General features: G+C 47.8%; 1 protein-coding gene across 2 annotated transcripts in view; it reads right to left on the bottom strand.

Moving 5' to 3' along the window:
- The window catches only part of Arfgap3 (ADP ribosylation factor GTPase activating protein 3), a 42,815-nt gene extending 16,532 nt beyond the window's left edge, over positions 1 to 26,283 (bottom strand). For both annotated transcript variants that reach the window (XM_013111326.3, XM_005067040.4), the window contains exons 1-9: positions 26,113 to 26,283; positions 18,501 to 18,619; positions 15,189 to 15,261; positions 13,081 to 13,212; positions 10,779 to 10,862; positions 7,183 to 7,270; positions 4,602 to 4,661; positions 1,468 to 1,514; positions 486 to 625 (exon numbers count right to left, since the gene is read on the bottom strand). In XM_013111326.3, the coding sequence (XP_012966780.1) occupies positions 486 to 625; positions 1,468 to 1,514; positions 4,602 to 4,661; positions 7,183 to 7,270; positions 10,779 to 10,862; positions 13,081 to 13,212; positions 15,189 to 15,261; positions 18,501 to 18,619; positions 26,113 to 26,181 (812 nt within the window). In that variant the 5' untranslated portion in view covers positions 26,182 to 26,283. The remainder of the gene's footprint in view (positions 1 to 485; positions 626 to 1,467; positions 1,515 to 4,601; positions 4,662 to 7,182; positions 7,271 to 10,778; positions 10,863 to 13,080; positions 13,213 to 15,188; positions 15,262 to 18,500; positions 18,620 to 26,112) is intronic.
- Between the last annotated feature and the right edge of the window lie 341 nt (positions 26,284 to 26,624).

The raw sequence follows: 26,624 nt of genomic DNA, 5'->3' as shown, positions 1-26,624 counted from the left end.
CAACCCTTTAATATGGGTTCCTCGGGTTGTGGTGACCCCATCCTCAAATTATTTTTTGTTGCTACTTCATAACTTTAATTTTGCTATAGTTATGAATTATAATGTAAATGCCTGCGTTTTCTGATGGTTTTAGGCAACTCCTGTGAAAGAGTCGTTTGATCTCCAAAGGGTTCATGACCCAAAGACTGAGAACCTCTGCTCTAACCTGTCTTTTCTGTTGTAGATGCCTTCCTGGATAAGAAGAAGCATCTCCTTGACATTGTGCCCCATCTGCACTTCCTGCCCACAGCTCCCCCAGGGGCCACAGCCACTCCCCAGAGCCATCAGCCTGTCCTTTCCAACCCACATGCCAGTGTGACACAAGCTTTCATGAAACTACACCCTGCACAGCACGATCACCAAAAATGCAAGGGGTGTGGAAAACACAGTGAATCCAAGCATAGACGGCTCTGCCCCACAGCGTTAGAGGAAGCAAATGAGCTCACATGGACTCCTCCTTCAGCGCGCCCTGGGCCAGGCCTTCCTGCTCCTTCCTTTGATCCACGGCCTGTGCTTGCTTTTCGATCTCGGTGAAGGATGCATTCGTCAGTTTCTGGGCTCCCAAGCTGCCTTTTTTGGCTCCAAGCTGGAACATACATACGATTTTATTCTCCCCGGGCAGTTAAAACCTGTGACTGCAGCTGTACACTCTGAGGTCCCTGACCTGCCAGGCCTGTCTATGACAAGCGTTTCCTTCTGCTTGGTCCCCTCTGTGAGGCTGGCAGTCTGAATGATGCACATGGGATTCACAGGATTCAGGGCAGGAGCCAGGACCACCATGAGGTGGAGCTGGAGTGAGTGAAGGGGAGGGGGAAGTGGGCTGCTCCCGCCCAGTCCCTGCCAACAGGAAGGACACTGCAGGGCATCGCCACAGTGGGAACTCTTAACACCACCCTCTGGTCCTCACAGGACACAGATGTCCCTCAGAGTCACAGCAGAAGAGAGCTCTAAGGGCATCTCAGTCACATTTGGTCGCAGGCAGAAAACAAGGTTAAATATGCACAAAAAGCCATTTCTCAAAATGAGAATACTGCTCTGATTAGGGTGAGATAGGATCCCAATATAGGTCTTCTCTCTCTCTCTCTCTCTCTCTCTCTCTCTCTCTCTCTCTCTCTCTCTCTCTCTCTCTCTCTCTCTCTCTCCCCCCTCCCAAGATGGGGTCTTACTGTGTAGCCCTGGCTATCCTGGAACACACACACACTATATAGTATATAGACATATAGACCAGGCTGGCCTCCAATTCACAGAGCTCTGCCTGCCTCTGCCTCTGCCTCCTGATTGCTAGAATTAAAGACATGTACCAGCATGCAGGCTTATGAAACTCAGTACCATATACAATGAGAATATTCCCGTTAGAAACAATGCATAGGAGAAATGAATCTCTAGTTTTACAGCCAACTCCTGTATTTTTAATAATGTAGTACTCACTCCTTTTTTTGCTTGATTTGGTTTCTTTTTTATAATAGACGAAACTTCTGCCAAAAAAAAAAAAAAAGAGTCAGACAGGTAGAAGTCATACGTCACTTTTCTATTCTGATGTGTCTTCTAATAAGGTGCCTTGTCTGTGGTCTTGGCGTGTTCTCGGGTCAGCAGGGCTTCATTAGCACATACACCATCCCAGGTGAAGCTGCCAGGGGATGACAGTGAGAGCCTGGCAGCCCTCAGATCACTCCTATGTGATTAAACTGCAGCTCCAGGCCCCGTTTCAGTGCATTCCATGCAGCCTTATCTAGCTGATGAGATGACCGCACTGTCTGGGAGCTCCTAGAGCTGTACCAGGTGTGCCAGGTCTCCTGTCAAGATCCTTTCCTCTATTCCAGTGCCCTGGCAACCAAGTAATGACTGTGTTCCTGTCTTTGGTTTTCTTTATTAAAAAACAGTTTTTGATGCTAGGGATTGAACCAGGGTCTCAGGAATATTAAGCAAGTGCCCTCCTGCTGAGTTATATCCATGTTCCACATTTTTTGTGTATCATTTTTATTCTATTTATGGTTTTGTTGTTAGGCAAGTGGATCTCTGTGAGTTCGAGGTCAGTCTGGTCTACAGAGCAATTTCTAGGATGGCCAGGGCTACACAGAGAGAAACTCTGTTTCAAAAAACCAAAAAACTAAAAAAAAAAAACCAAAACCAAAACACATTTTTACTATCATTTTTATCTCCATCACCATCACCCCACCACCAAAATCACCACCATCCATCGTCAGCATCACCTTTTCTTATCTTTATCACCGCTGTGAGGGCTCAAGATCTGAGGCTGTCCAAATGTCTAGAAATGAGCTGAAAGTGGACTACAGGAGGATTTCCGGCGGTCAGATAAAAGCCAAGATTCAACTGATTCCCATCTGCCAACAGGAGTCATCCCTTGCTTCTGGTAGAATAAACATATGACCCCAGCGACATCTACCTGTGCTTACATATTGAAGGCCAAGCTGGCTTCTAGGATTTCTCAGTCCCTCAAGTAGTTGCTATGTATTTCTAAGCCCCTTACTCCATTCCACCTCGGATTCCTGATGTCTTTAGTACACCCCCAGGCCCAGCCTCAATAGACTAACTCTATTCCTGGCTATCCTCTGGCTCTCTGCCTATACACTGTTCTCGCTTCTCTAACAGATGGCCCTGGCCATGTCCAGCCTGTTTATTTCTCTCTGCTCTGGACTCTTCCAGATGCCTCTGGATGTTCTCTTGCTCTTATTTACAACAAAAATGAGTGGTCATGTTGGCAGTTTCTCTACTGTACTCTCATGCATATAGTTATCACCATCATCACCATCATCATCCTCACCACCACCTTCACCATCATCACCCTCACTATCATCCCCATCACCATCACTACCATCACCACCATCATCATTCTCACTACCATCACCATCATCACCATCATTCTCACTACCATCACTGCCACCATCACCACCATTACCACTGCTTGGTGCTGCTGGCAATCAATCCCAGGGCTTTGATGGTAGGCAACTACTCTACCACTGAGGTAGCATCAGCTCCTTAAAAACAGGAACCTGGAGGCTGCGGAGATGGCTTAGGGGTTAAGAGCACTGGCTGCTCTTGCAGAGGACCTGGGTCTGAATCCCAGAACCCACATGGTGGCTCACAGCCATCTGTAACTAGTTCCAGGGGATCTAACCCTTTTTCTGACCTCTGTAGGCATCTGCATGCATATGGTGCACAGCCATACATGCAGGCCAAATACCCAGACACATAAAATTAAACATATAAATATAAAAATCAGTAAATGGCCCAGCACTATGCTGCAAGTAAAGCCTGGGTTGGGCCTTTCCTACTGACTTACACACAGATCTTATCATTCAGCTACTGAGACCAGAAGCATCCTGTCATTTAGTAGCTGCCTCTTTTGCTAATGCTTTTTGGCATTTCTACTAAAGTCTTAGTATAGCATTTTCTAAGTTTCACAAAAATACATACTTTATAGAGTTGCTTTAAGATTTATTTATTACATATACAGTGTTCTGCCTACATGCCAGAAGAGGGCACCAGATTGAATTGTAGATGGTTGTGAGCCACCATGTGATTGCTGGGAATTGAACTCAGGACCCCTGGAAGAGCAGTCAGCACTCTTAACCTCTGAGCCATATCTCCAGCCCTAAGGTTTTGTTTTTTTTTTTTAATATCACTTTCTGAGTTTCCTTCCTTTTCTTTCTTTCTTTCTATTTTTTTTGAGATAGGGTTTCTCTGTGTAGACCAGGCTACCTGGAACTTGCTCTGTAGACCAGGCTGGCCTTGAATTCACAGAGATCAGTCTGCCTCTGCCTCAAAGGTGCTGGGATTAAAGGAGTGCACCACCGCCCAATTTTTCTGAGACATTTTCAATACACAGTTATATATTCTGACTCTAAAATTATGTTTTGGTAACCTAGGAAGAATAAAGTCTGGGGCTGGGGATATATAGCTCAGTGAGTATACATGAAGCCTCAGTTCCACTCCACACACACACACACACACACACACACACACACACACACACACACACACACACACCCCTACCTCCTCTAAGGTGGTGGTGGTGGGGGAGACCCTCCAGTACATCAGACTGCAATCTTTGGCCCTAAGAGGAGACTAGTGCTAGACTTCAAGGGTGAAAAGGATACCATGGGGAACTTTCTTTTTCCATTGCTCTGCTTTAGACTCTTATTGCACCTGCCTCAACCTCTTCCTGACTCTGAGGAGTCTGACAGATGATGGAAATGACCAGAAGGTTTAGTTATTTTCCATCAGTGTGGCTACTTTCCAATACATGAGAATGTAATACACATCAATATCAGATTGCAACTCCTTAGAAATGAGACACTGCTTTGAAGTTCAGAAGATGGAGAAAATGCTGAGTGTCTGATGAGGGGCGCTACAAGGGCTCTGAGCCGGGCCAGTGGGCATGTTTGTGAAGCAGCCTTTGCAAGGTGCACAGCCACAACGGCTATGTGGACTAGCAGCTTTGCCTGATAAAATTCAGTAATGGGTTCAGTCACAACGCTGAATCACTGTAAGAACTGAGCAGGCAGAACGCAAAGGTGGAGCCCGGGCCCTCAGCACATTACCTACTGCAGCCTTCCCTGGAGCGTTCAGACCTTCCACACTTGGCCCTGGCTCTGGTCCACCTGAAAATGAAAACACCGATGTTCACTTTGCATTCCAGCTCTATGATCTAGTCCATCATTACCTTTTCTGATGCACAAGGCCAAGTCGATGCTCTACCACTGAGCTACCCTTTCATTATCACCGAAAGACAGGGATTCACTCTGTAGACCAGGCTGGCCTCGAACTCACAGAGACCCACCTGTCTCTGCCTCCAGAGTGCTGGGATTAAAGGTGTGGGCCCTTCATTTTTTTAAATATATTTTTCTTTTCAGTTGACATATTTATGACACACACACTGTGACATTTCAGCAATGTGTACAGTGTGTAGTGATCGTGTATCATATAAAACATTACCACCTCTCTGCATTAGACACATTTGAAACCTCTTACTATGAGAAAATGTTAACAGCTGTAGTTATCCTGAGGTGCAAATCATGGCCATCACTGCCCTCTCCAACTAGACCCCTGGTTCCATTACCACCCTCCCCACAACCCACTCCTGTTAAAGGCAATTTGACCTAAAATTGTTATAAGAGATGGGCATATTGGTGTCCTCCTGCATTCAGAGTTGGAGGCAGGAGGATCACAAGTTCAAAGTCATCCTCAGCTATGTAGCAAGTGTGAGGTCACCTGGGCTATGTGGGACTCCGTCTTAAGAAAAAAAGACAAGAAAAATCTATCAAAATGCAAATGCATGCTTAAAATAATGATTTTATAGAATGAAAATTGTCTTTTCAACAGTTACCATTTAGAATTCTACTTTGTAATTTTTTTGGACAGGGTTTCATATAGCTCAGGCTGGCCTTGAACTCCCTAGGTAGTCAACGATGACAGTGAACCCCAACTTTCCTGACTTTGCCTCTTAATGCCAAGACTGTGGGTGTGTGCCCCACTCTGGCCTCATAATTCTACTCATCATTTGGTAGTTTACAGTATGGCACTGAGTTACCTATACTATCCATGACACATGTACTACACAGCTTCCCTCCACTGGGACACATGTCACGTGCAACCCAAGGAACACACAATCTCCAGAACAGGGTGTACCGTGCTAGAAGGGAGTCAAAGTGCAGAAGGCAGCTGTGTTGGGCGTGGCCAATGGCTGCACCTGGAGCTGTACCCCCAGGAGAGAAAGAAGGAATGGGGGAGAATGCCAGGCTGGACTTCTGTCTTTCTCCAAGGCATCACAACTTCAGGATACAAAAAAAGAAATCCACATATCCAGGTGGTGGTGGTCCACGCCTTTAATCCCAGCACTCGGGAGGCAGAGGCAGACAGATCTCTGTGAGTTTGAGGCCAGCCTGGTCTACAGAGTGAGTTCCAGGACAGCCAGGGCTACATGGAAAAACCCTGACTCAAAAAAAAAAAAAAAAAAAGAAAAGAAAAGAAAAAGAAAAAAGAAAAAAAGAAATCCACAGGCTGTAAACCACAGGTGAAGAGCAGCCATGCTAGGGTTACCTTAGAGTCCTGACTCCAGCTTCTTGAGCCGCTCTCTCCTACCACCCTTCCCATGACAGGTGGTACCAAATTTAATCCTTGCAGCAGAATCCGTTTCTGAAATAGTCTTATTGCACCCCAACCCCAAGGCTGGCACCGGGCGTCCAGAAGTCAGCAGGTCTTTCCTGGGTCTTACATCCCAAGTTTGCTGCTTGAGTGTCAAAGGTACACTTTATTGTTAATTTATGGTAACATTTGGGCAGATGAAAGATGCTCTCAGCTTTAGAACACAGGGGGCATCTAGGTCATGTCTAGTGCATAAGTGATTGACACCATATTTACAGTGCATATACAGCCTGGAGTGGCCGTGCTTGCTGTGATCCCAACACTCAGGAGGTAGAGTCAGGAGTTCAGTTATCCTCAGTGATCTAGTGAATTTCTGGACAGCCTGGGCTGCATGAGACTCTGCCTCAAAAAGCCATTAAATAAAGTTTGACAATATAGTCACCAAGTTGGTGTGACATATTAACTGTGAAATCTTATTAATTGTGTTTAAAACAGAAATCTTAGCCAGGTGTGGTGGCACAGACTCTATACACAGTACTCCAGAGGCAGAGGCAGGTGGATCTCTGCAAATTTGAGGCCAGTCTGGTCTACACAGAGAGCTCCAGGACAACCAGGGCTACACAGTGAGACCTCACCTTAAAAATATTTTAAACTAAATTTTAAAAAGAACGTTGAAATCTTGTTTTCTAATTATAAAAGTTCACACTTAGCTGGGTAGTGGTAGCACACACCTTTAATCCCAGCTCTCAGAAGGCAGAGACAGGCAGACCTCTGTGAGTTCGAGGTCAGCCAGAGCTAAAAACTGAAAGCCTGTCTTGAAAAACAAGAAAACAAAAGGAAGTCCACACTTGATACTATACCAAAGCAGAAACTAATGATCCAATTATCGCACTCTCTAGCTAACATCTTTGTGGGAACCTTCTAGAACGTGTTTTAAGTCCATGGGCTAACACAAAAGGTTTCTATTTTAACTTTCGCAGTTTCATCTTGGCCACTCAACCACAGAACAGCATTCTGCGCTGACTTCATGAATCCCACCTTCGTTTTTTTCTGGAGTGGTTTCCACTGCCCACGTCATTAAGGGAGTTGGTTCTGGCTGCACAGATGCCTGCACGGTACCACTGACCTGCAGCAGGGTGAGAGAAGTCATTAGCAGGAAAGCAAGGACTCATCACTACAGTAAACCAGCATGGGTAGCAGTACAGGAGCCCCTTTTGAGCTTGTGCTAGTGGCAAGACTCCAAAGGCCTCTGTCCTCAGCCCTGCCTCAACGTTCAAATGTCTCACTTTGCCCACCAGTTTTTGTTTGCTTTTTTATTTATTTATTTATTTATTTTGCTTTTTTTGCAGACAAGAGTCTCATGAATCCCAGACTGGCCTAGAACCTGGCACTGTGGCAGAAGATGACACTGAACTTCTGATTTTTCTCCTTTCACCTGCCAGTGCTGGGGTTACAGATATGCAAGACAGCACCCAGTTTACGAGGACGGGGCAGAGCCCAGGCTTTGTGTGTGCTATAGCTAGCACTCTGCCACCTGAGCTACACTCCCAGCCTCTTCCCTTCTAGGGTGTACATTTTTGAATGTTTGTTTTTGTGTGAAAGGGTCTCATTACGTAGTCCTGAGTGGACTCAAGCTCACAGAGCTCTGTCTGCCTTTGCTTCCTGAGTGCTGGGATTATAGGTGTGGTCCACCACAGTCGGATGGAATAATTTCAGATTTATGCAAAACTGATCCAGATTATACAGAACATTTCTATGTGCCCAGTCTCCTCTGCACACCTATCAAAGCAGGATATGATCATAGATGCAGCACCCCTGGGCAAGGCAGGCTCTGCAGGGTGCTGCATCCACGATCATCCCCCCCCCACTCCCCTTGGAGCTGCTCAGGGACCCAACAATGAGCCCTGGAGCCTCTACAGCCTGTACTCATTCTCATGGCCTTGACGCTTTTGAAGGATGCTATCCAGTGCTTTGGTTCTCTCCTTGCCTGTGTTAACATGACTCAGCACTGGAGACGTGCTCCCCTGACCCTTGGTTAGGTGATGTGGGCCCGTTTCCTTCCTTTCCAGTCTTGGGAGGTATCTCCCAGTCAGAGGAAGACCTGCCCCCCCCCGTCATGCTGTACTCACTGGAGTCACACTGACTCCTGGTGACATGCTTTTTGGGTGGTAATGCGACACTGATTTTGTGGTTTGGACTGCCCCAGGTTGCTCGAATCCTTTGGACAAAGCCCAGTCTGTCTCAGCGCTACAAGATGGTCTGCACACCTGACTCAGAAACCTCAGGGGCCATTTTCTACAGGAAGTCCTGACTCCACTGCTGGGAGATGGGAATTAGAAAGCAGGATCTGAGGAGCTGGAGAGATGGTCAACAGCACTGGCTGCTCCTGTGGAGGACTCAGGTTCAGTTCCCAGCACCCGCATCAGACTGCTTACAACTGTCTGGAACTCCAGCTCCAGGGCACGTGATATCGTCTTCAGCATCTGCAGGCACCAGGCACGCACATGTTGCACACATGCACATGCAGACACTCACACACACATGAATAAGTCTTTGGAAACCAAGGTCAGATGCTGGGGTGTTTGCTGAGCCAGGATGTCACTGTCTATAGGCATGAGGGATGTGTGTGACTACACTTGTACACATCTGTCCAGAGTCTCCATTAGCACATGCGCAGACACACACTACAGAGATGACACACATACACACGAGCTCATCTTAGAGTCCACACCACGCTGCTCCTGGCCCTCTCTTCCCAGACCATCTTTACAGCTGCCATCTCTCAGTTATGAAGCACGGATATTCAGTCTATTCTGTATCTAGTGCTGTGTTAAACAATGGCGACATTCCCCACCCAGGTTGGGCTCCACTCACAATCCTCTGCTTCAGCCTCCTGAGTGCTGGGTTACACATCTGTGTCCCCACCCCAGCTCCTGGTAACTACTTACTATATTGTCAATGACAACATATACATGCAAATTATAAAAGCAAAAAAGAAAAAAAATCAAGATGTATCGTGTGTGTATGTGTGTGTGTGTGTTATAGTGTGCACACATATTCACAGGTGTGTGGATGCAGGTTGGAGGTTGATTTACTGTATTTACTGGGGCAGGGTTTCTTGGTGAGCCTGGAGCTTGCTGACTCAGTTAGTGTAGACAGGCAGCTTGCTTCAGGGATCCCATGTCTCTCTCCTGAGCATGGGCATTGCAGGAAGGCTGCTACACCTGTCCAGCCTCACTTGGTTCCTGTATCCAAACTCTACTTCTCACACACAGTGACTGCTTTGTCGACTGAGCCATTTACCCAGGGGTTTTTGCTTTTTAATTTTTTTTTAAAGACAGAACCTCACACTATGACCCAGGCTGTTCCAGAACTCACTGTGTAGCCACAGCAGACCTCTAACTTGAGCAGCAGCAGCAGTCTGTCTCAGCCTCGACAGTGCAGGAGCAGAATGCACAGTGCTTGCATTTTGCTCTGGCTTTTAAATGGCTCCCCACTGCCAAAAGCTTAAGTGTCACTCACTTGGCCTCCAGCCTGCAGCGGGTAGGTTCTAAAGGGAGGTCTTAGGGCCCTTGGAGGGGAAGAAAGGGAGCCCAGTTCCTCTGGCCATGAGGTGAGCAATCTCCCTCCTCTGTCTGCTCCCCAGCAGAGTCCTAATGCTGAACGGGCACAGCAGCTACAGGACCAGCCACCCTGGCCTGCTGTGGAGCAAGCTTTGTATATGTAAATATGCATCACTCTCACTGTCAATAAAGAGCTGACTGCCCTATAGCTGGCAGGAAGAGACTGGGTAGGAGAGCCAGACTAGGATGACACTGGGAAGAAGGGCAGAGTCGAGGAGTCGCCAGGAGATGCCATTAGCTACAGACTGAGCAGGATGGGAAATATGAACATGAGGAAAACAAGCCTTGGGGCAGCACATAGATTAACAGAAATGGGTTAAGTTATAAGACCTGGCTAAAAACAAGCCTAAGCTATTGGCCGATCATTTATAATTAATATTAAGTCTCTGTGTGGTTATTTGGGAAGCAGCTGGTGGGACAGAGCTGATCAGTGGTCTAGACAAACCACTCTGCTTACACTGCATCACCATAAATCTCTCTTCATAAGCTGATCATCTTGGGTACGTATCACCATGATAGGTATGAACATGAAACTTAATTTTAAAACTGAGCAAGTAGCTACGTACAGAGGTGACCGCGTTCCAGCCAGAAAGACAGGAACAGTGGTGTGGATGCCTGAAACAGGATGGGGCCCTTGCTTTCCTGGATGTGTATATCTCTCCTATGAAGCATGGAAGGGCATACTGCTGGGCCCATGTTAGACCCCGAGCCAGAAGCCATGAGTGGAGAACAGCACAGGAAACTGGTTGAGCAGTCTGTATCTTACTGGAACATCTCAAATGCCTGCTTGTTATGACTTTAAGAATAAGCACATTCTAAAATTATATGAAGCATGGCCAGAGAGGTTGTTCAGAGGGACCCATTGGGATGGCTCACAACTACCTTTAATTCCAGCTCCAAGAGTCTGTCGCCCTCTTCTGGACTCCATGAGCACTGTACCCACATGCACATATGGCCCACACATACACACATAACCTAAAATAAACCTTAAGAACAAAGCAGCAAACTTACCTCCTGAGAAGAATGAGAGGCGAAAAAATCCTCCTCCTTTGGGGGAGGGGACACAGGTGGAGCTGCACAGCTGTCAAGCCACAGCTGGAAGGAAAACAAGGCAGAGCTTAGCAGGGGAGTTTACCTTAGCTCTCCCCACCCCTCTGGAGTTTGCAGGGACACTATCTAGTCCCTCACCCACAATACCAGAGTGTCTAAACAGGGCCCTGAATACACTGTGGAAAAAAGCTGTCACTCCAAAAAGTTCCACACCTCCGGTAGGTCAAGGACCTTAGCTCTGGAAACCCTTTTACATGTAAGTGCAGGTTCTAAACCACAGTGACCAGGCCCAGCCTGGATTCCACACCTAGGATTTCCACCTGAGGCTGCTTGCGACCTCAGCTCAACATTCCTGATGTTTTCAATCCGTCTCCAGACACACAGCAAAGACGAGCTGTGGGAAAAGCATGTTCCTGGCAGAAGCTGACGCAGGCCCACCATCTACGTACGCTGCCCTGTGCTTCGGTCCTCAGACTCACAAGTGAGTGGCCTTCCTGTGCCCCGTCAGGGGATGTCCTTCTCACCGCCAGGCCTTTACTCCACTAATAGCTTCCATGTTAAACACAGCCCAAGGGCTGAGCAGCTGTCTCAGGCTCCAAGGCTCCTGAGGGCTGTGACTTTCCTTCCTGTCTTCCAGAGAAACCCTGATCGGCCCTGAGCTGTGGCCTGTGTGTGTGTGTAGTCAATGCTCACATGTCACCAATACATACCAAACAAGGTTGGCAATTTTTTTAAAGATTTATTTATTTATTTATTATGTATACAGTGTTCTGTCTGCATGTATCCCTGCAGGTCAGAACAGGGCACCAGATCTCATTATAGATGATTGTAAGCCACCTTGTGGTTGCTGGGAATTGAACTCAGGACCTCTGGAAGAGCAGCCAGTGCTCTTAACCTCTGAGCCATCTCTCCAGCCCCAAGGTTGGCAATTAATTAATTAATTAATTCTTTTGAAGTGTGAAGTTGAAGCCCGGGGTCTTTCGCATACTAGGTAACAAGCATTCTATCACTGAACTTAAGCCCTTTAAATGAGGTTATCCTTTTATGATTGACTGATTTTCATTTTCAAGACCCTGACTGGCCTAGAACTCAATTATGTAGATCAGACAGGCTTCAAAATTGAAGTGATCCACCTGCCTCTTCCTTTCGAGTACTAGGATCCTAGGTGTGAGCCACTCTGTTTGCATATTCTTGTTTTCTGAGATGGGCTTGAACTTGGATTCCTCCTGCTTCTGCCTCCTAAGTGCTGGGATTCCATGTGGAGCCAGCACACCTCATATTAAAATGAGGGCTCTTTTACTGGAAAAACACACATTAAGCAAAGGTATGCATTGATTAGTTAATGGAAACATGACCTGTGTGACCCAGGGCTGGAAGGAACCTCAAGTCTCCAGCTTTGACCCTCAGTACCCATGTGTGTGGAGAAGGAATGTGGCTCCTTGTCTAAGACCTGGATTACTGACAGAGCCAGTAACAAGCCTGGGGCCAGGAGCTTGGGGGGAACCGTGACCTTAACCTAAGAATTCAGCTTTTGCCCCTGAAGGGCTGTGGTTACCAGTTCCAGGGCTGCTGTGTGCTGTCTGTGCCACATTTGAGACACTGTGCTCCCTTTGTATGACATCGCTTGATTAGCTTCCTGCTGGCTTTGCTCCATTGTATGACAGCTTTCTTCTGACTGTCGAATTTCCCCCCTGCAAACTGTATACAAGATGCTGCACTTCCCTTCCCTTCCCGTCTCCTTCCTTCCTTCCTTCCTTCCTTCCTTCCTTCCTTCCTTCCTCCCTCCCTCCCTCCCTCCCTCCCTCCCTCCCTCCCTCCCTCCCTCCCGCCCTTCCTTCCTTCCTTCTTGAGACAAGGTTTCTCTGTATTGCCCTGGATCTCACTCTGACAACCAGGCTGGCCAGGAACTCACAGAGATCCGCCTGCCTCTGCCTCCCAAATGCTAGAATTAAAGGTGTGGCCACCACCTCCCAGCATACTGTACTTCTTAATAACTGTGCTTGTGTGAGCCATCAGCCTGTGGAAGACCTCCTGAGCCAGCTTTCCTATCTTCTTTATCCTCTCGTCTCTTGACCCTCCCCTTTGGGCCCTGTTACTGATGAATGACCTGTTGGTCCGGGTCACATATGAACTGACAGAACAGAGTTCTTCTAATAGTGAGGGTTCACTATACCCTGGCTCCTCACAGGAGACTGGAGAGAGAGTTTCACTGCTTGGGTTTAAAACTCTCTTTACTGAATGAATGTCATCTAAAGGAACTCACATCAGTGCCGTGCTTCCGGGTGGCCTGGGTGGCCAGAGACTTGATTTTCTCCCTGTAAAGCTGAGCTGCACGGCTGTTGTACTTGGCGTTGGTGTCATTGGTGGCACACCCGTGTTGGTGGAAGAAGGAAGACTACAGAGGAAAGCAGGAAAATGGACAGAAATTTCATAAGACCTCGTGATCAAAATGCTACTGAGTAAGAGACTTAAAAAGTGCAAGGGAAAATGAAAATAATCAAACATCATGAAAGTTCTAAAATAAACTTTCCTTACAATAGGGAATCCTTTCCTTACAAAAGGGCCAACGAGATGGCTCAGCAGGTAAAAGGCATTTGCTGCACAGGTGACAACCTGAGTTCAATCCCCAAGACCCATGTGGTGAGAAGAGAGATCCAGCTCCTGGAACTGTCCTTGACCTCGACATGTGCACCATGACATGTCATCCACAAGCATGTGCATGCACACATACAAAGACACACATGTAATAAAAAATTAACAAGAAAGTTCCTTCAAACATAGTGACAATTTATTTATTTATTTTATGGCACTTCTTGTATGTCTATGTGAGGGTGTCAGATGCCCTGGAACTGGAGGGAATTGAACCTGGGTCCTCTGAAAGAACAGCCAAAGCTCTTAACCACCGAGTCATCTCTACAGCCCTGAATATTTTTATTTTTAACATTTATTATTGATGAATGGATGGATTGTTGGGGGTGTATGTGTGTACGGGGGAATCATGACATCTTGGGGGGCTCTGTTGTCTTCTTCCAGAAAGTGGGTTCCAGGCTTGACAGCAAGCTGAACCATCTCAGGTCCTAATGTTAGTATTGTGATAAAACTAGACACAAGACTACATATGAGTAATTGGTCTTCGTATGTCCACCACCCACCTGTATCAACCTGAAGGTTACTTTGAGGGGGGTTTCCTTGGTGAGAGGCAGGGGCTCACTATGGCTATCTGTGGGTTTAAGCCAGTCTGGTCTACACTGCAAAGTCTCAAAAGAAAAAACAGGCAAGACAAACATGTCTTAGAGAACGAGTGACAACTTGTTACAGGGTCTCACTATATTGTCCTGGCTGACCTGAAATATATATTCCCTATATAGACCAGGCTGGCCCCGAACTCACAGAGCTCCTTCTGCCCCTGTCTACTGGGTGCCAGGGTCACAGGCATGGCCACCACATGTGACCGCGTGTGGTTTCTTACACCAGGCAGAAAAGCACCTCTCAAAGTGCTCCAGTCACCATTTGGAAATGAAGGGAGTGTCAGTGTCTCAAAAGATTTTTGGGGCTAGAACTTTTTCTTCTTTGACAACTTCACACATGTATATTATCTCTCTCTCTCTCTCTCTCTCTCTCTCTCTCTCTCTTCTATTAGGCACGGGGCTTGCTTTTTTGTGTGACTCACTGAGTTCAGTTAGGCTGCCTGCACAGCATGGTGGGGGCTGTTCACTGGAGCCTGCACAACTAGCCCGTGGCTACATCACTGAAGAAATGGCCCCCCACACACTCTAGCACTTTGACAAGGTTTCTGATCTACCACTTTAGAAACCTGACTCACTCCAATTAATGTAAACACACACATTCCAATATATTTACACTGGAACACAGAGGCTTTTTACTTTAAAGATTTACTTATTTATGTATATGAGTGCTGTATTTGCATGTGTGCCTGCAGGGCAGAAGAGGCCATCAGATCCTATTATAGATGACTGTGAGCCACTAAGTGGTTGCTGGGAATTGAACTCAGGACCTCTGGAAGAGCAGCCAGTGCTCTTAACCTCTGAGTCATCTCTCCAGTCCCTCCTTTTGTTTTTAAGAATGTCAGTTCTTCTAAATCCTCACTTGCTTCCAGTTTCCTTAAAGCACTTACACTGTTATTTTCTTGTTAATTTCTTTCTTCAGTCGTGCTCTGACTCTACCACCAGAGCAGTTGGTTTATTGCCAGACACCCAGCATCCAGAACAACAGGCTCTCAATGTGTTCCTGAACAAAAATGCTTTTGGCCGTTGGGCCTGCCTTTTGCCCCCTGCCCTGCCCCCAAGATCCTCCCAAATACATAGGTACTGAACGTGAGTAAAGAGGAAAGGGCAAGCCTGAGGAACTTACAGCATTCGAGTTCCCTCCAACTTGCATGCAGCGAAGCTGAAACCAAGACCAGTTTGAATCCAGCTCCGTGGATCTGGAGGGAAAAAAGGTCCCATAACATGAAAACTTTCCTTCTCTGGCTTCAACCTGCTAAGCTTTCATAAACGCTTCCTAGGGTTCTGGGATTTAGGGAATTCTGTGTAGCCAGGCACAGTGATGTGCACCTGTAATCCTCACACCTGGCAGGCCGAGGCAAGAGAATTGTAAGCGGGAGCCTTGCCCAAGTCCCATGTGAGCCTGTTTCAAAAACCCCAAAGGGTGGGCCTGGAGCTCTGGGTGAACACTGTGACTGCTATGCATGGGTGCTTTACCTGCATGTATATCAGGCCTGGTCCCTCGCCCGCCCGATGAGGGGTCTGATCCCCTGAGGTTACACACAGTTGTGTGCCTCTGCATGGGTGCTAGGAACCAACCCAGGTCCTCTGGAAGAGCAGCAAGTGCTCTTGACCACAGAGCCATCCCTCCATTCCCTTCTTTTTCTTCCTTTACAATTTATTTTATTTATGAACAACTGTGTTTATGTCACATATAACCCTATGGACCCCCTGGACTGGGGTTACAGGGGCTTGAGCCAACTGATGTGGGTGCTGGGAACTGGGCCTGGGTCTCCTGCAAGAAAAGCAAGTGTTTAACCGCTGAGCCATCCTTCCAGCTCCTTTAAGCAGGGATCTTTAACTGAGTTAATAGAAATTCCCTTGGAACTCTGAACTCCCATGACAAATGTTCTGATGGTGGAGACCTGAGCTCACACCCCCCCCCCACACTGCAGGAGCTTTGGGTAGCACCCACTCCCATAGGAAGAACTGCTGCCCTGCAGAATCCTATGAAAGTCAAGTGCTGAGAAAAAAGTGCTCTTGTTAGCCAATGGCCTCCCTCACTTCGCTAATGGCTTGAACACAGCAATTATGTAAGTAGAATATTTAAGTAGATTTTGGAATGGGTGTCAGAATGAATGCTAACGAAGATGTCCCATAGTCAACAACTACATGAACAACGCAGACAGTCTCAAGCAGTGTATGGTGGGGTATTTGTTTCCAATGTGCAAGGGTGCTTCCTTCAAGGCCAAGTGTTCTCTTCCATGCTGGTGACATGCATGCCAAGGCTCTCCCCTAGAGTCCCGAGAGGCACCCAGCTGAGTATGAGTTGGTCATGAGCTGAAAATGAGTAGCCCTGTGAACAGTGCCACCCAGGGCGCTGGTCAGGGCCACGACAATTCCAGCCACAGTTGAATGCTGGGCTCCAGGTATCATGTCTGGTGTCTATGCACGCATTCCTAATTTGCTTTGAAGGTTAGAACAAACACAGGTTAGAAATGATTTTGTCCTCTGTAAACATTGCTACCTTGAAATTCAACCTACAAACATAAACTCCACTTGTTTAGAAATGCCAAGCACAGCTCACTGCTCACAGTGATCACGTGTGAGAGCTCTGACTGTTGGTGCATGCCAGGGCCCATCCTTGTGCATGCGTGCGGCTGGCAGGGGGAGAGGAAGAAAGAAGGAGGGACCCAGAGTTGCAGCTTCCACACCTCACTGATGTAAGTGGGTGCTGCTCGGACTTTCTCCCAGTGAGCGTTTGCATTTTTTCTTTTGAGTTGGGATGTGAGGTTGTTTGTGAATCAGGTGATGCCCTCTGCTTCCCCAGGGCTGTGATTCCTTGCATGTGCCATTAGGCAAGACTTGTGGTGGTTTGTTTGCTTGATTTTTTTTTTAAAGATTTATTTATTTATTATGTATACAGTGTTCGGTCTGCATGTATGCCTACAAACCACAAGAGGGCACCAGATCTTATTACAGATGGCTGTGAGCCACCATGTGGTTGCTGGGAATTGAACTCAGGACCTCTGGAAGAGCAGAGCAGGCAGTGCTCTTAACCTCTGAGCCATCTCTCCAGCCCCTGTTTGCTTGATTTTTGAAAAAGATGTATTTACTTATTACATACACAGTGTTCTGGCCGAACATATGCCTGCAGGCCAGAGGCCAGAAGAGGGCACCAGATCTTATTACAGATGGTTGTGAGCTACCATGCGGTTGCTGGGACCTCTGGAAGAGCAGTTAGTGCTCTTAACCTCTGAGCCATCCCTCTAACCTGTATGTTTGACTTTTGAGACAGGGTCTTTTTATGTAGCCCTGACTGGCCTGGACTTCACTATGTAGACCAGGTTGGCCTTAAACTCAGCAGTGATTGCCCTGGGTAACATGTGCCCTGGATTTTCTCCTGTCAGAGCCTTGGCAGTGGCCCTTTGGCTTGGTGCTTTTTCGACATTTTTTTTTAATCAACTGTTAGCATGTGACTCACGGTTACGTTTATCTGATTTTCAAAAGGCACGTGGTTGAACTTGCACAGGCCCAGCAGATCTAGCTGTCCAGGCTCCAGGCTCCAGGCCAATCCTCTTCCTACCTGATTTCCTGGAGCTATGTACGTGGGCATGTGCCTCAGAGGTGAACAAGAGGACAGGCCCGATGATAAGGAGGGGATCTGGGAAGGAGAACAGGGCAGAGGGAGGCATTCCTCTACTCTGGACAGGGTGTGGCACCATATACGAACAGTTAATGACCAATCTGGAAAAAAACGTTTTCAAAAGTAAATCTGCACGCTGGGGGGTGGTACTGGTGGCTCACATATGTAACCCCAATGCCTCAGGAGGCTGAGGAAGGAAGAGCTCAAGTTCAAGCCTAGCCTCAGCAGTGCACCAGAGTGAGTTCAAGGCCAGCCTGGGCAAAGTATAAAAGCCTGTCTCAAAGTAAAAGTGCAAAGAGGCTGGGAATCTAGCTCAGCGGTAGAACAGTTGCCTAGCATTCACTGGTGTGGCACTGTATACATACAAGGTCCTTGGTTCTGTCCCAAGGGTGCTCACACACCGACAACAGATTGGAAGCTGGAACAGGAGACATTAAAGTAGGCAAATCATAGAGATTAAAGATAGCAGCAGGGGCTAGGCAGTGGTGGTACACACCTTTAATACCAGCACTTGGGAGGCAAAGGCCAGATCTCTGAGTTCAAGGCCAGCCTGGGCTTCTGAGTGAGTTCCAGGACAGCTAGGGCTAGAGAAATGTCTCAAAAAAATCCATAATATAATGATGATGATGATGATGATGATGAGACAAGGACGCATAGCACACCCTAAATATCCTGGACAAAAGAAGATGACTAACACTCTGTCCTTCAAATTATTCCTGCCAGGTATTTTGTTTCAGCAGGGAGATGAGCACTGTATATATCCATGTAACAGTGCAATTTCTGCAGCCAGCCAGGGAAAGAAAGTTCACTTACCGAATAAAACTCAAGTGAACACCAAGTGACCGGTGTGACCCTGAGCAGTCGATGCACAGAAACACCCCGTAGGTTATGCTTGCCCAGCTGGGATTTTTGGCACCACAGTCAAAACATACCTGGAAGAAAAACATATTAGATGTGGTTAGTAACTATGACGTCAGCAGGTGAGTCATCCAGGAGGCTGGAGTAGACTGACGAAAGAAGCACAGCCTCCATCCACACGTTACACCTGGGGAAACTTGAAGTCCAGAGTGCTGGCCTGGCAAGCATGAAGACCTGCAGTCCATCCCTAAAGCCCCTGGGAGGGTGGGGAGGTGGGGGCCAGCTGGCTGGGGCTGCATGTTGCTAGGGAGGCAGAGACCGACAGATCTCCTACTTACCACGTTACAAGCCAGTGAGAACCTGCCTCAAAGAAACAAAGTGGATGGCATCTGAGGAATGACAGCTGAGGCTGTCTTCTGGCCTCCACACACACGTGTGCACATGTGCTTACACAGCAGCACACGTGTGCCCACATGGACATACACGCATGGGAAGAAAAAAGAAGTCACTTAGGTTTCCAAAACTCTCACATTTCGTTTATGATGATGGTGATGGTGAAAATGGTGCTGATGTATAACTACATTAATTAAATACAGTAAGAGAATAAAGATTTATCTCCAACACTGCTTATCCTGGAACTCTCAGTAGGGAGCCTCGGCACATAAGTGCATGCTGGTGAGAACCACACTCTGTCCCATACCATCTCCTGGGCAGTGGCTGTATCCCACATAGCAGGCTTCTGGGTGTGAGTCTCTCTCTGTCTGAGGATGGTGCACTAACCAGATGCCCGATCATCCCCCACCTCCTAATATTCATATCATACTTGTGCAATCTCTGCCTCACTTTACCAAGGTGCCTTGTAGAATGGGGCAGGAGGATGACCTACCACTTCTGTGATTAGGCTAAGACACCCTGGCCTCATTGCCACTGGGTCACTACCTCTGGGAGAAACCAGATACAGTTTCTCAAGGACACTCGAGACAGCCCTGGGGACAGGCTCAAGTGGCAAGGAGCTTGGTGAGGCCTGCCACACCAGCAGACGAGACTGTTCAGATGACAGACACAAGCAGACACCGCAAACCCAGCCAACCAAGTCACTCCCCATTCCTGACCTCAGAACCTCCATGGGCAAGCATGTCTGTGGATGGAAGGTGCCAAGTTTGGGGGTTACTCCAGTGCTCCTCTCTGGAACATGGCAACCTCCAACACCCCATCTGGATGTCAATTTGAGAACTACATGGGGCACAACGACAGAATGTGTCCTCCACTCTGCAGTCACTGAGAGTCCCTACAGGGCTAGCCAGGCCTTGCCTGTCACCTGCTGTCTGTTAGCACAGGTGTTTAGTGCTGGCTGGCTGAACAGCTCTGGATATGTAGCTTCCACAGGCTCTGATCAAGTAGTCCTTTCTCATAAGCGTTCAGCAAATGTTTGTTAACCAAGCAAACAGCTCAGAGACTGCCACCAGACCCTTCCACGATGATGACACAAAACACTCCTTATCTGATAACATGTGCACAGAGCTACTTAAAGATACACAGTGCTGGGCCATCGAGAGGGCTCAGAGGGTAAAGGTGCTTGCCGCCAAGCTTGACGACCTAAGTTCAGTTCCCGCATCTTACATGGTAGAAGGCAAGAAAAGAATCCCTCAGGTTGTTCTCTGACCTATATAAGCAGGCCATGGAATGCATACCATGGTACTCATGTAACCTCCACCACAATTTAATAAATAAATAATTACAGTGTCTTCCATGGCATTTGATATTTATAGTTAATTCAAGTCAGAATTACAAGTTTTCCACAAACAGGAAATTATCTTTATAAAATAAAAACTACCCTCAGGGAAAAAGCTGCTTCTGACGTTGGGAAACAAGAGAAACTACAAGCTGCTGAAAACTGTTGCCATGCTGGCCTCAGGCTGACCAGTGACAGTGGATGTGGAGTGACAGAGTGGACAATGACTCACTGGGCTACGTGTCAGACACTGTGTCAGAAGCCAGAGTACAAATGGCATCATTAATCCACCAGTGCATACTGAGACCTGGTCCCTGCCAGGCCTATGCTGGCCTGTGAGGTGCTCGTTGTATGGGGAGAAATGGACACAGACATTAAACAGCTCTGGGGCAACAGCTCTGGAAGGAGACTCTCTGGGAGGACACTGAGTGGCCTAGGCATTGGTCACTCACCTGACTTAACTGTGCAATTCCCATCCTGTGCTGTCCCTGGCCCCCATGGGCGAGACAACTCATTATGTGATCGTATGACTTTAGGTGAACATGGAAGACAAGGTTTTCTATGCAGGGTCAAAGATGGAACATGGCCCCCTGGAGAGAGGTGGCAGCAGAGGTTTATTGTGCACAGTCCAGCACAGGCAAGCTGAGCGTCATGAGTGGTCAAAAGGCAGGCCACATGGGGGAAAGAAATGGAGTCTTGCTGGGTGGTGGTGGCACACACCTTTAATCCAGCACTCTGGAGGCAGAGGCAGGAGGACCTCTGTGAGTTCGAGGCCAGCCTGATCTACAGAGTGAGTTCCGGGACAGCCTCCAAAGTTAGAGAAACCCTATCTCCAAAAACAAAAACAAACAAAAAGGAAATGGGCTGTGCTTTGATATGTGGTCCCAAACAAAAGTAGAGTTACGGTTTTCTAAGGAGAACTCAGTTTGTAGGGAGTCTAAAAAGAAACAGCTTTCAGCTGCTGTGCTTGGCCTGATAAGAATTTTCTTACAGAAATAACGACAGCCAGTGCTAATACCTTCACAAAAACCTGTAGGAAGGGTGACACCTGGGAGATCACCTGCTGCCTTAGTGGGCTTGTGGCAGGCTGAATGTTGTTAAAATTCTTGACGCTTTTCAAACAAGGGCATAACCTTTCTATTTGCTGCATTTTACAAATTAACAGCTGGACTTCACCGTCATTTTAGAGAGATGCAGGAAACAGAGAAGGGGGGCATGCCTGGGAAGTGGAGGCTGGGGGGTCAGAAGCTCAAGGTTGCTTTCAGCTACACTGGACGGTAAGTGGTTTGTGTTCTTGGTACCCATTCCTATGCATTTCACCAATGTCTCCCATATCAGAAAGTACAACACATGAAGCCCTTCATCTGCTTTTAAACATTAGTTTATGATGTTTTGCATATGCGTGTGCATGTGCGTGTGTGCGTGTGTGTGTGTGTGTGTGTGTGTGTGTGTGTGTGTGTGTGTGTGTGTACCTGAGAACCACATGTATGCCTGGCTTCGGCAGAGGTCAGAGAGGTCACTGGATCCCCTGGAGTTGGAGTTAATGGATGGTTGTGAGTCATTATGTGGGTGCCAAGGAACCAAACCCAGGTCCTCTGTAAGAGCATTAAGTGCTCTTAACCACTGAGCAATCTTTCCAGTCCCCCGTGTACTTTTTAAAAGATTCATTTTATTTTTAATTGTGTGTGTGTGTGAGAGAGAGAGAGAGAGAGAGAGAGAGAGAGAGAGAGAGAGAGAGAGAGAGAGAGAGAGAGAGAGTACAGTTACCCTCAGAGGCCAGAGGCAGTGAATTCCCTGGAACTGGAGTGCTTGTGAGCCACCTGGTACAGATGCTGGGAACCTAACTCAGGTTCTCAGCATCTGCCCGGCTCTTCACTGCTGATCCAGCTCTCCAGCCCCACTTCCTGTTTGGCATCCACTACTGCAAGCTCCTTGAAGGCACGTGTCAGGCCTGCACCTTCAGTGTAAATGTCGCCAGTGCTCTACATGGCAATGGAACACAGTGGGTGCTGACAAATTCGAGAGCAGTCTACGCAACCCCAAGGAGCAGCCTGTGAGCCCAGACCATTCACCAAAGCAGACTGTCATCATAGCCAAGAGAGTCTGGGCAGCAAATTCCAATGAAAGTAAATCTAGCTGCTTTCCTTTTGCCATTTCTGACTTCTACATTTTAGGGCTCCTTATTTTTAGAACCTCCCCCTTTTTTAGACAGGGTCTCCTGTACCTCAGTCTTGATGACACTTGTTCTGTAGCTGGAGATGACTCTGAACTCCTGATCCTCCTGCCTCTCCCTCCAGGAATTGTAATTAGAAGGGCACTGCACCTTATCAGGCCTACAGCCCTATTAAAGCAACATTTACTTGCAAGCTCAGATGAGTCTTTATATATTGTACTTATTTTTTAATTTTTCATTTGTGAAAGGACTTTGCTATGTGGTCTAGCCTTGAATTTGCCAATCTTCCTACCTCAACTTAATTAAGCATTTAAAAAATGTTGTTAAGCCAGGATTAATGACATACTCATTAATTTCATTCAGGATTAATTTCATCATTCAGAAAGATGTGGCTAGGGGTTGCAAAATTTGAGGCCAGACTAGAGCTACATAGTGAGTTTAAAGCGAGCTACACAGAGAGAACCTGTCTTGAAAACGAGAGAGAGAGAGAGAGAGAGAGAGAGAGAGAGAGAGAGAGAGAGAGAGCTCATAGACAAATTGCTTGTCTAGAATACACAAGGCCTTAGGTTCAAACTCCAGTACTATACTAAAAGGGAGGGGGCTTATTGTTGTCCAGACCTTCTAGTCATTTAAAACTTGTTTTCACCATTGTTCAGATCATGGCTTCAAACCAAATAAAGGAGAGCCAAAAGCTATGAGACATGACCAGAAGCTACTTTGGCATCTTGCTTTAGAAATCATATTGAGTGATTGGGGAGATGGCTCAGCAGCTAAGAGCACTGACTGTTCTTCCAGAGGACCTAAGTTCAATCCCCAGCACCCACAGGACAGTTCATAACTGTCTGTAACGCCAGCTCCAGGGGATCCGACACCTTCATGCAGACATATATGCAGGCAAAAAGACCAATGCACATGAAATAAAAATAAACAAAATAAAAAAAAAAAGAAATCATATTGCAAGCTGGGTGGTGGTGGCACCTGCCTTTAATCCTAGCACTCGGGGAGCAGAGGCAGGTGGATCTCTGCAAACTTGAGGCCAGCCTGGTATACAGAGTGAGTTCCAGGTCAGCCAGGACTGTTACACAGAGAAACCCTGTCTCAAAAAAAAAAAAAAAAAAAAAAAAAAAAAGAAGAAGAAGAAGAAGTCATATTACAGAACAGAATATACCCACAGGTGTGGTCTTTGGAATAAAATGGAAACAATGGCTGCATTCATGTGGACTAATGTCACACCAGGCTTTTCTTGGCTCACCTAATTTAATCTTCACAGCCATCCTTTCAGTGAGATCCAGTTCAAAACCACATTCTCAGACAACGGAATACAGTGTGAAGTGGCCAAGGGGTGTGCTTCAGGGCAATAGAGCTAGAACGCGGCAGCTCCCTCCCCACCACACATACCGTGTGTGTGCATTTGCTCCACCACACATACCGTGTGTGTACATTTGCTCACCACACATACCGTGTGTGTGCATTTGCTCCACCACACATACCGTGTGTGTACATTTGCTCACCACACATACCGTGTGTGCATTTGCTCCACCACACATACCCTGTGTGTACATTTGCGGCAGGTCTCACTTTGTGACAAAGACTAACCAGAAACCCACTACATAGCTTAAGCTGTCCTTTAACTATTGGAAACCCAACTGCCTCAGTCTCCCAAGTGCTGGGATTGTGTACCATTATGCCCATGGACAATAATTTTAATTTTGGGGGGAGATAGTCTCATGTAGCCCAAGCAGGCCAGAACTTGCTTTGTAGCTGAGGCTGCCCCTAAACTCCTCATCTTCCTGGCTTCCCCTCCCAAGTGCTGGGGTTACAGCATGTGCCACCATATGCAAGCAAGCCCATGTGGGCTCCTTAAAAGTATCTCTTGGGATCCCTGCACTCGGGAGGCAGAGGCAAGCGGATCTCTGTGAGTTTGAGGCCAGCCTGGTCTCCAGAGTGAGTTCCAGGACAGCCTCCAAAACAATACAGAGAAACCCTGCCTCGAAAAAACAAAAACAAACAAACAAAAGTATCTCTTGGTACCGTAACACCGACGCTTTACCAGCCTCTTCCCTTTTGTTGTTTGTTGCTTTTATTTTTCTTATTTAGCTGTGTCTTTTTGATGAATTTAAAGAGACTACATATTGGTGTGATTAGGAGAGAAAGCAGTAGCATATGTATTTTTCCACCCTGCCAACTGCAGGATCCAATCTTGTGTGGTAACAAGAAAGTCCTTGCTATACACAGATCAATCTAAACTTGAAAAAAAAATCAAGAAAATAGTAAAGCAACAACAAACTGGACAGTGCCTGGAAGCTGTTTCCTCTTTCTTACATCCACCAGACATTATCACCCCTAACTGACCATTCCCTTCAAACTGGACAGTGCCTGGGAGCTGCCTCCTCTTTCTCACATCCACCAGACATTATCACCCCTAACTGACCATTTCCTTCACTAGAAGGCTATAAAAATTAGGACTCCCACCATCAAGACCTAAAATGCCTGAATTTTGTAAAATGCTGGAACTGTCTACGCCATCAATCCAGGACTGGTGGCTGTGCTCATTAACAGATGTTTCCTTGGAGGTGGAGGTGGAGGCCAGACTGAACTCCAAGAGGTGTGGGGAGAGTCCACAATGACAGGACAGCCCTTTGTACTCTACAGGGTCCGCCCTACTTCGTCATCCTAGGAAGTGGTCACCTTAACCCTGTGTATCATAACACCAGCACCAGCCACATGCTAAGTTATATGAGACAGTGGGGGAGGGGGAGGGGCACTTACAAGAAAAAAAATTGGAGGGGTGAACCTCAACCTACAAAGGGATGAAGGGGAACGTCGGTGGACTTCCTCAGGCACCTTAGGCAGCTTAGCTCTACTGCCCTGGGAAACAGGATGCCACCAAAGGACAATGGGGACCAGGATCCAACAGGTCCCCAGCCCTGAAGAGCACTCATGACAAGGTTCATGGTGGGGAGAATTCCTTTCCCAGAGCCCAGCACATTTAGTGTTCTGACCTCAGACACGCGGGTCTCGGTGGCTGTAGTATTCACTTTTAGCTCACGGGAGACAGAGTTGATGCATCCCCAGCTTTCTCAGAACTCGACTATCTAACAGACACACTGCTCCCTCCACCTCAACATTGTCTGAGCTTCTGGGTCAAATGTTCTGGTCTCCAGACCTAGGCACCCCCAGATGCCAAGAACCGGCTCTCTCTCTGAGCCCCCAAATACTGACCTCTGATCCTGGAAACTCCTAGAAGCCCATACCCCAGCCCTCTCTGTACCCTTAGATGCACTGATCTCCTGTCTTAGACATCTCCAGCTACCCCCAGGCACTATGCTCTCCGGTGCTGGACATCCCAGATGTCCATGCCTCAGCCTCTCTATGCTCCCCAGATGCTTTGCCCTTCGGTTCTGTACATTCTCCAGATGCCCATGTCCCAAGTCCTCCCTGCGCCCTAGGGTCTCTGGCCAGCTCTCACTGGACCCCGTACTCCGTTGCCAAGCCCCTGGTGTGCGTCCCCTCTTCCGCCCCTCGCTGGCGAAGGTTGGGGAGCGGCGGCTACCAGGCCCACAGTGCGACGTGTCACAGGCCGGGCGGCTCCTCCCACGGCGGCCGTGGCCACACCGAGGTCCAGCAAGCGGCGGGGTCCCGAGCCCGCTTGCGACTGTTACCTTGTTAGTGGGCACCGAGCGCAGGCGCTTGAAGATGGCCAAGATGTCCTGCTTGCTGGGGTCCCCCATGGTCACCGAATAAGGTGAGGCAGTCCCCGACAACCGGGAAAAGACAAGGAGAAGCGGTTGCCGCCTCCCGGAGGCAAAGGGGAGGGGCTGCGCGTGACGAAGGCCACGCCCCTGCCGCGCCAAGGCTCCGCCCACAAGGCAGGCGCACGCGCCGTTCTCCCTCGCTCTGACGTTCCAGCGGCGCGAACCAGGCAGGCCCCTCTGTGTTCTAACCTCTAAGTCCGGCGCCACAGACGCATGCGCGGGCGCTCGCGTCCCCGTTCTTCGGTCCTTCACAGTGCAGGGCGGAAACGCCAGGTTTAGCTCCGGGAGCCCCGCGCATCTCGCTGTCCGCTCCTCCTGGTTCCTACAGGGTGGCAGAGCCGGCGGGTTCCCTCCTCACGGGATCCTGGAGAGAAGCAGTGGAGGAACGTTTGTTTTTGTACTCTCTCAGCTCAAACCAA

Source organism: Mesocricetus auratus, unplaced genomic scaffold (assembly GCF_017639785.1).
Source record: "Mesocricetus auratus isolate SY011 unplaced genomic scaffold, BCM_Maur_2.0 Super-Scaffold_100010, whole genome shotgun sequence".
In the NCBI taxonomy this organism is placed as follows: Eukaryota; Metazoa; Chordata; class Mammalia; order Rodentia; family Cricetidae; genus Mesocricetus; species Mesocricetus auratus.
Note: the sequence above shows the minus strand (reverse complement) of the source record. Positions and strands in the feature narration are given on the sequence as shown.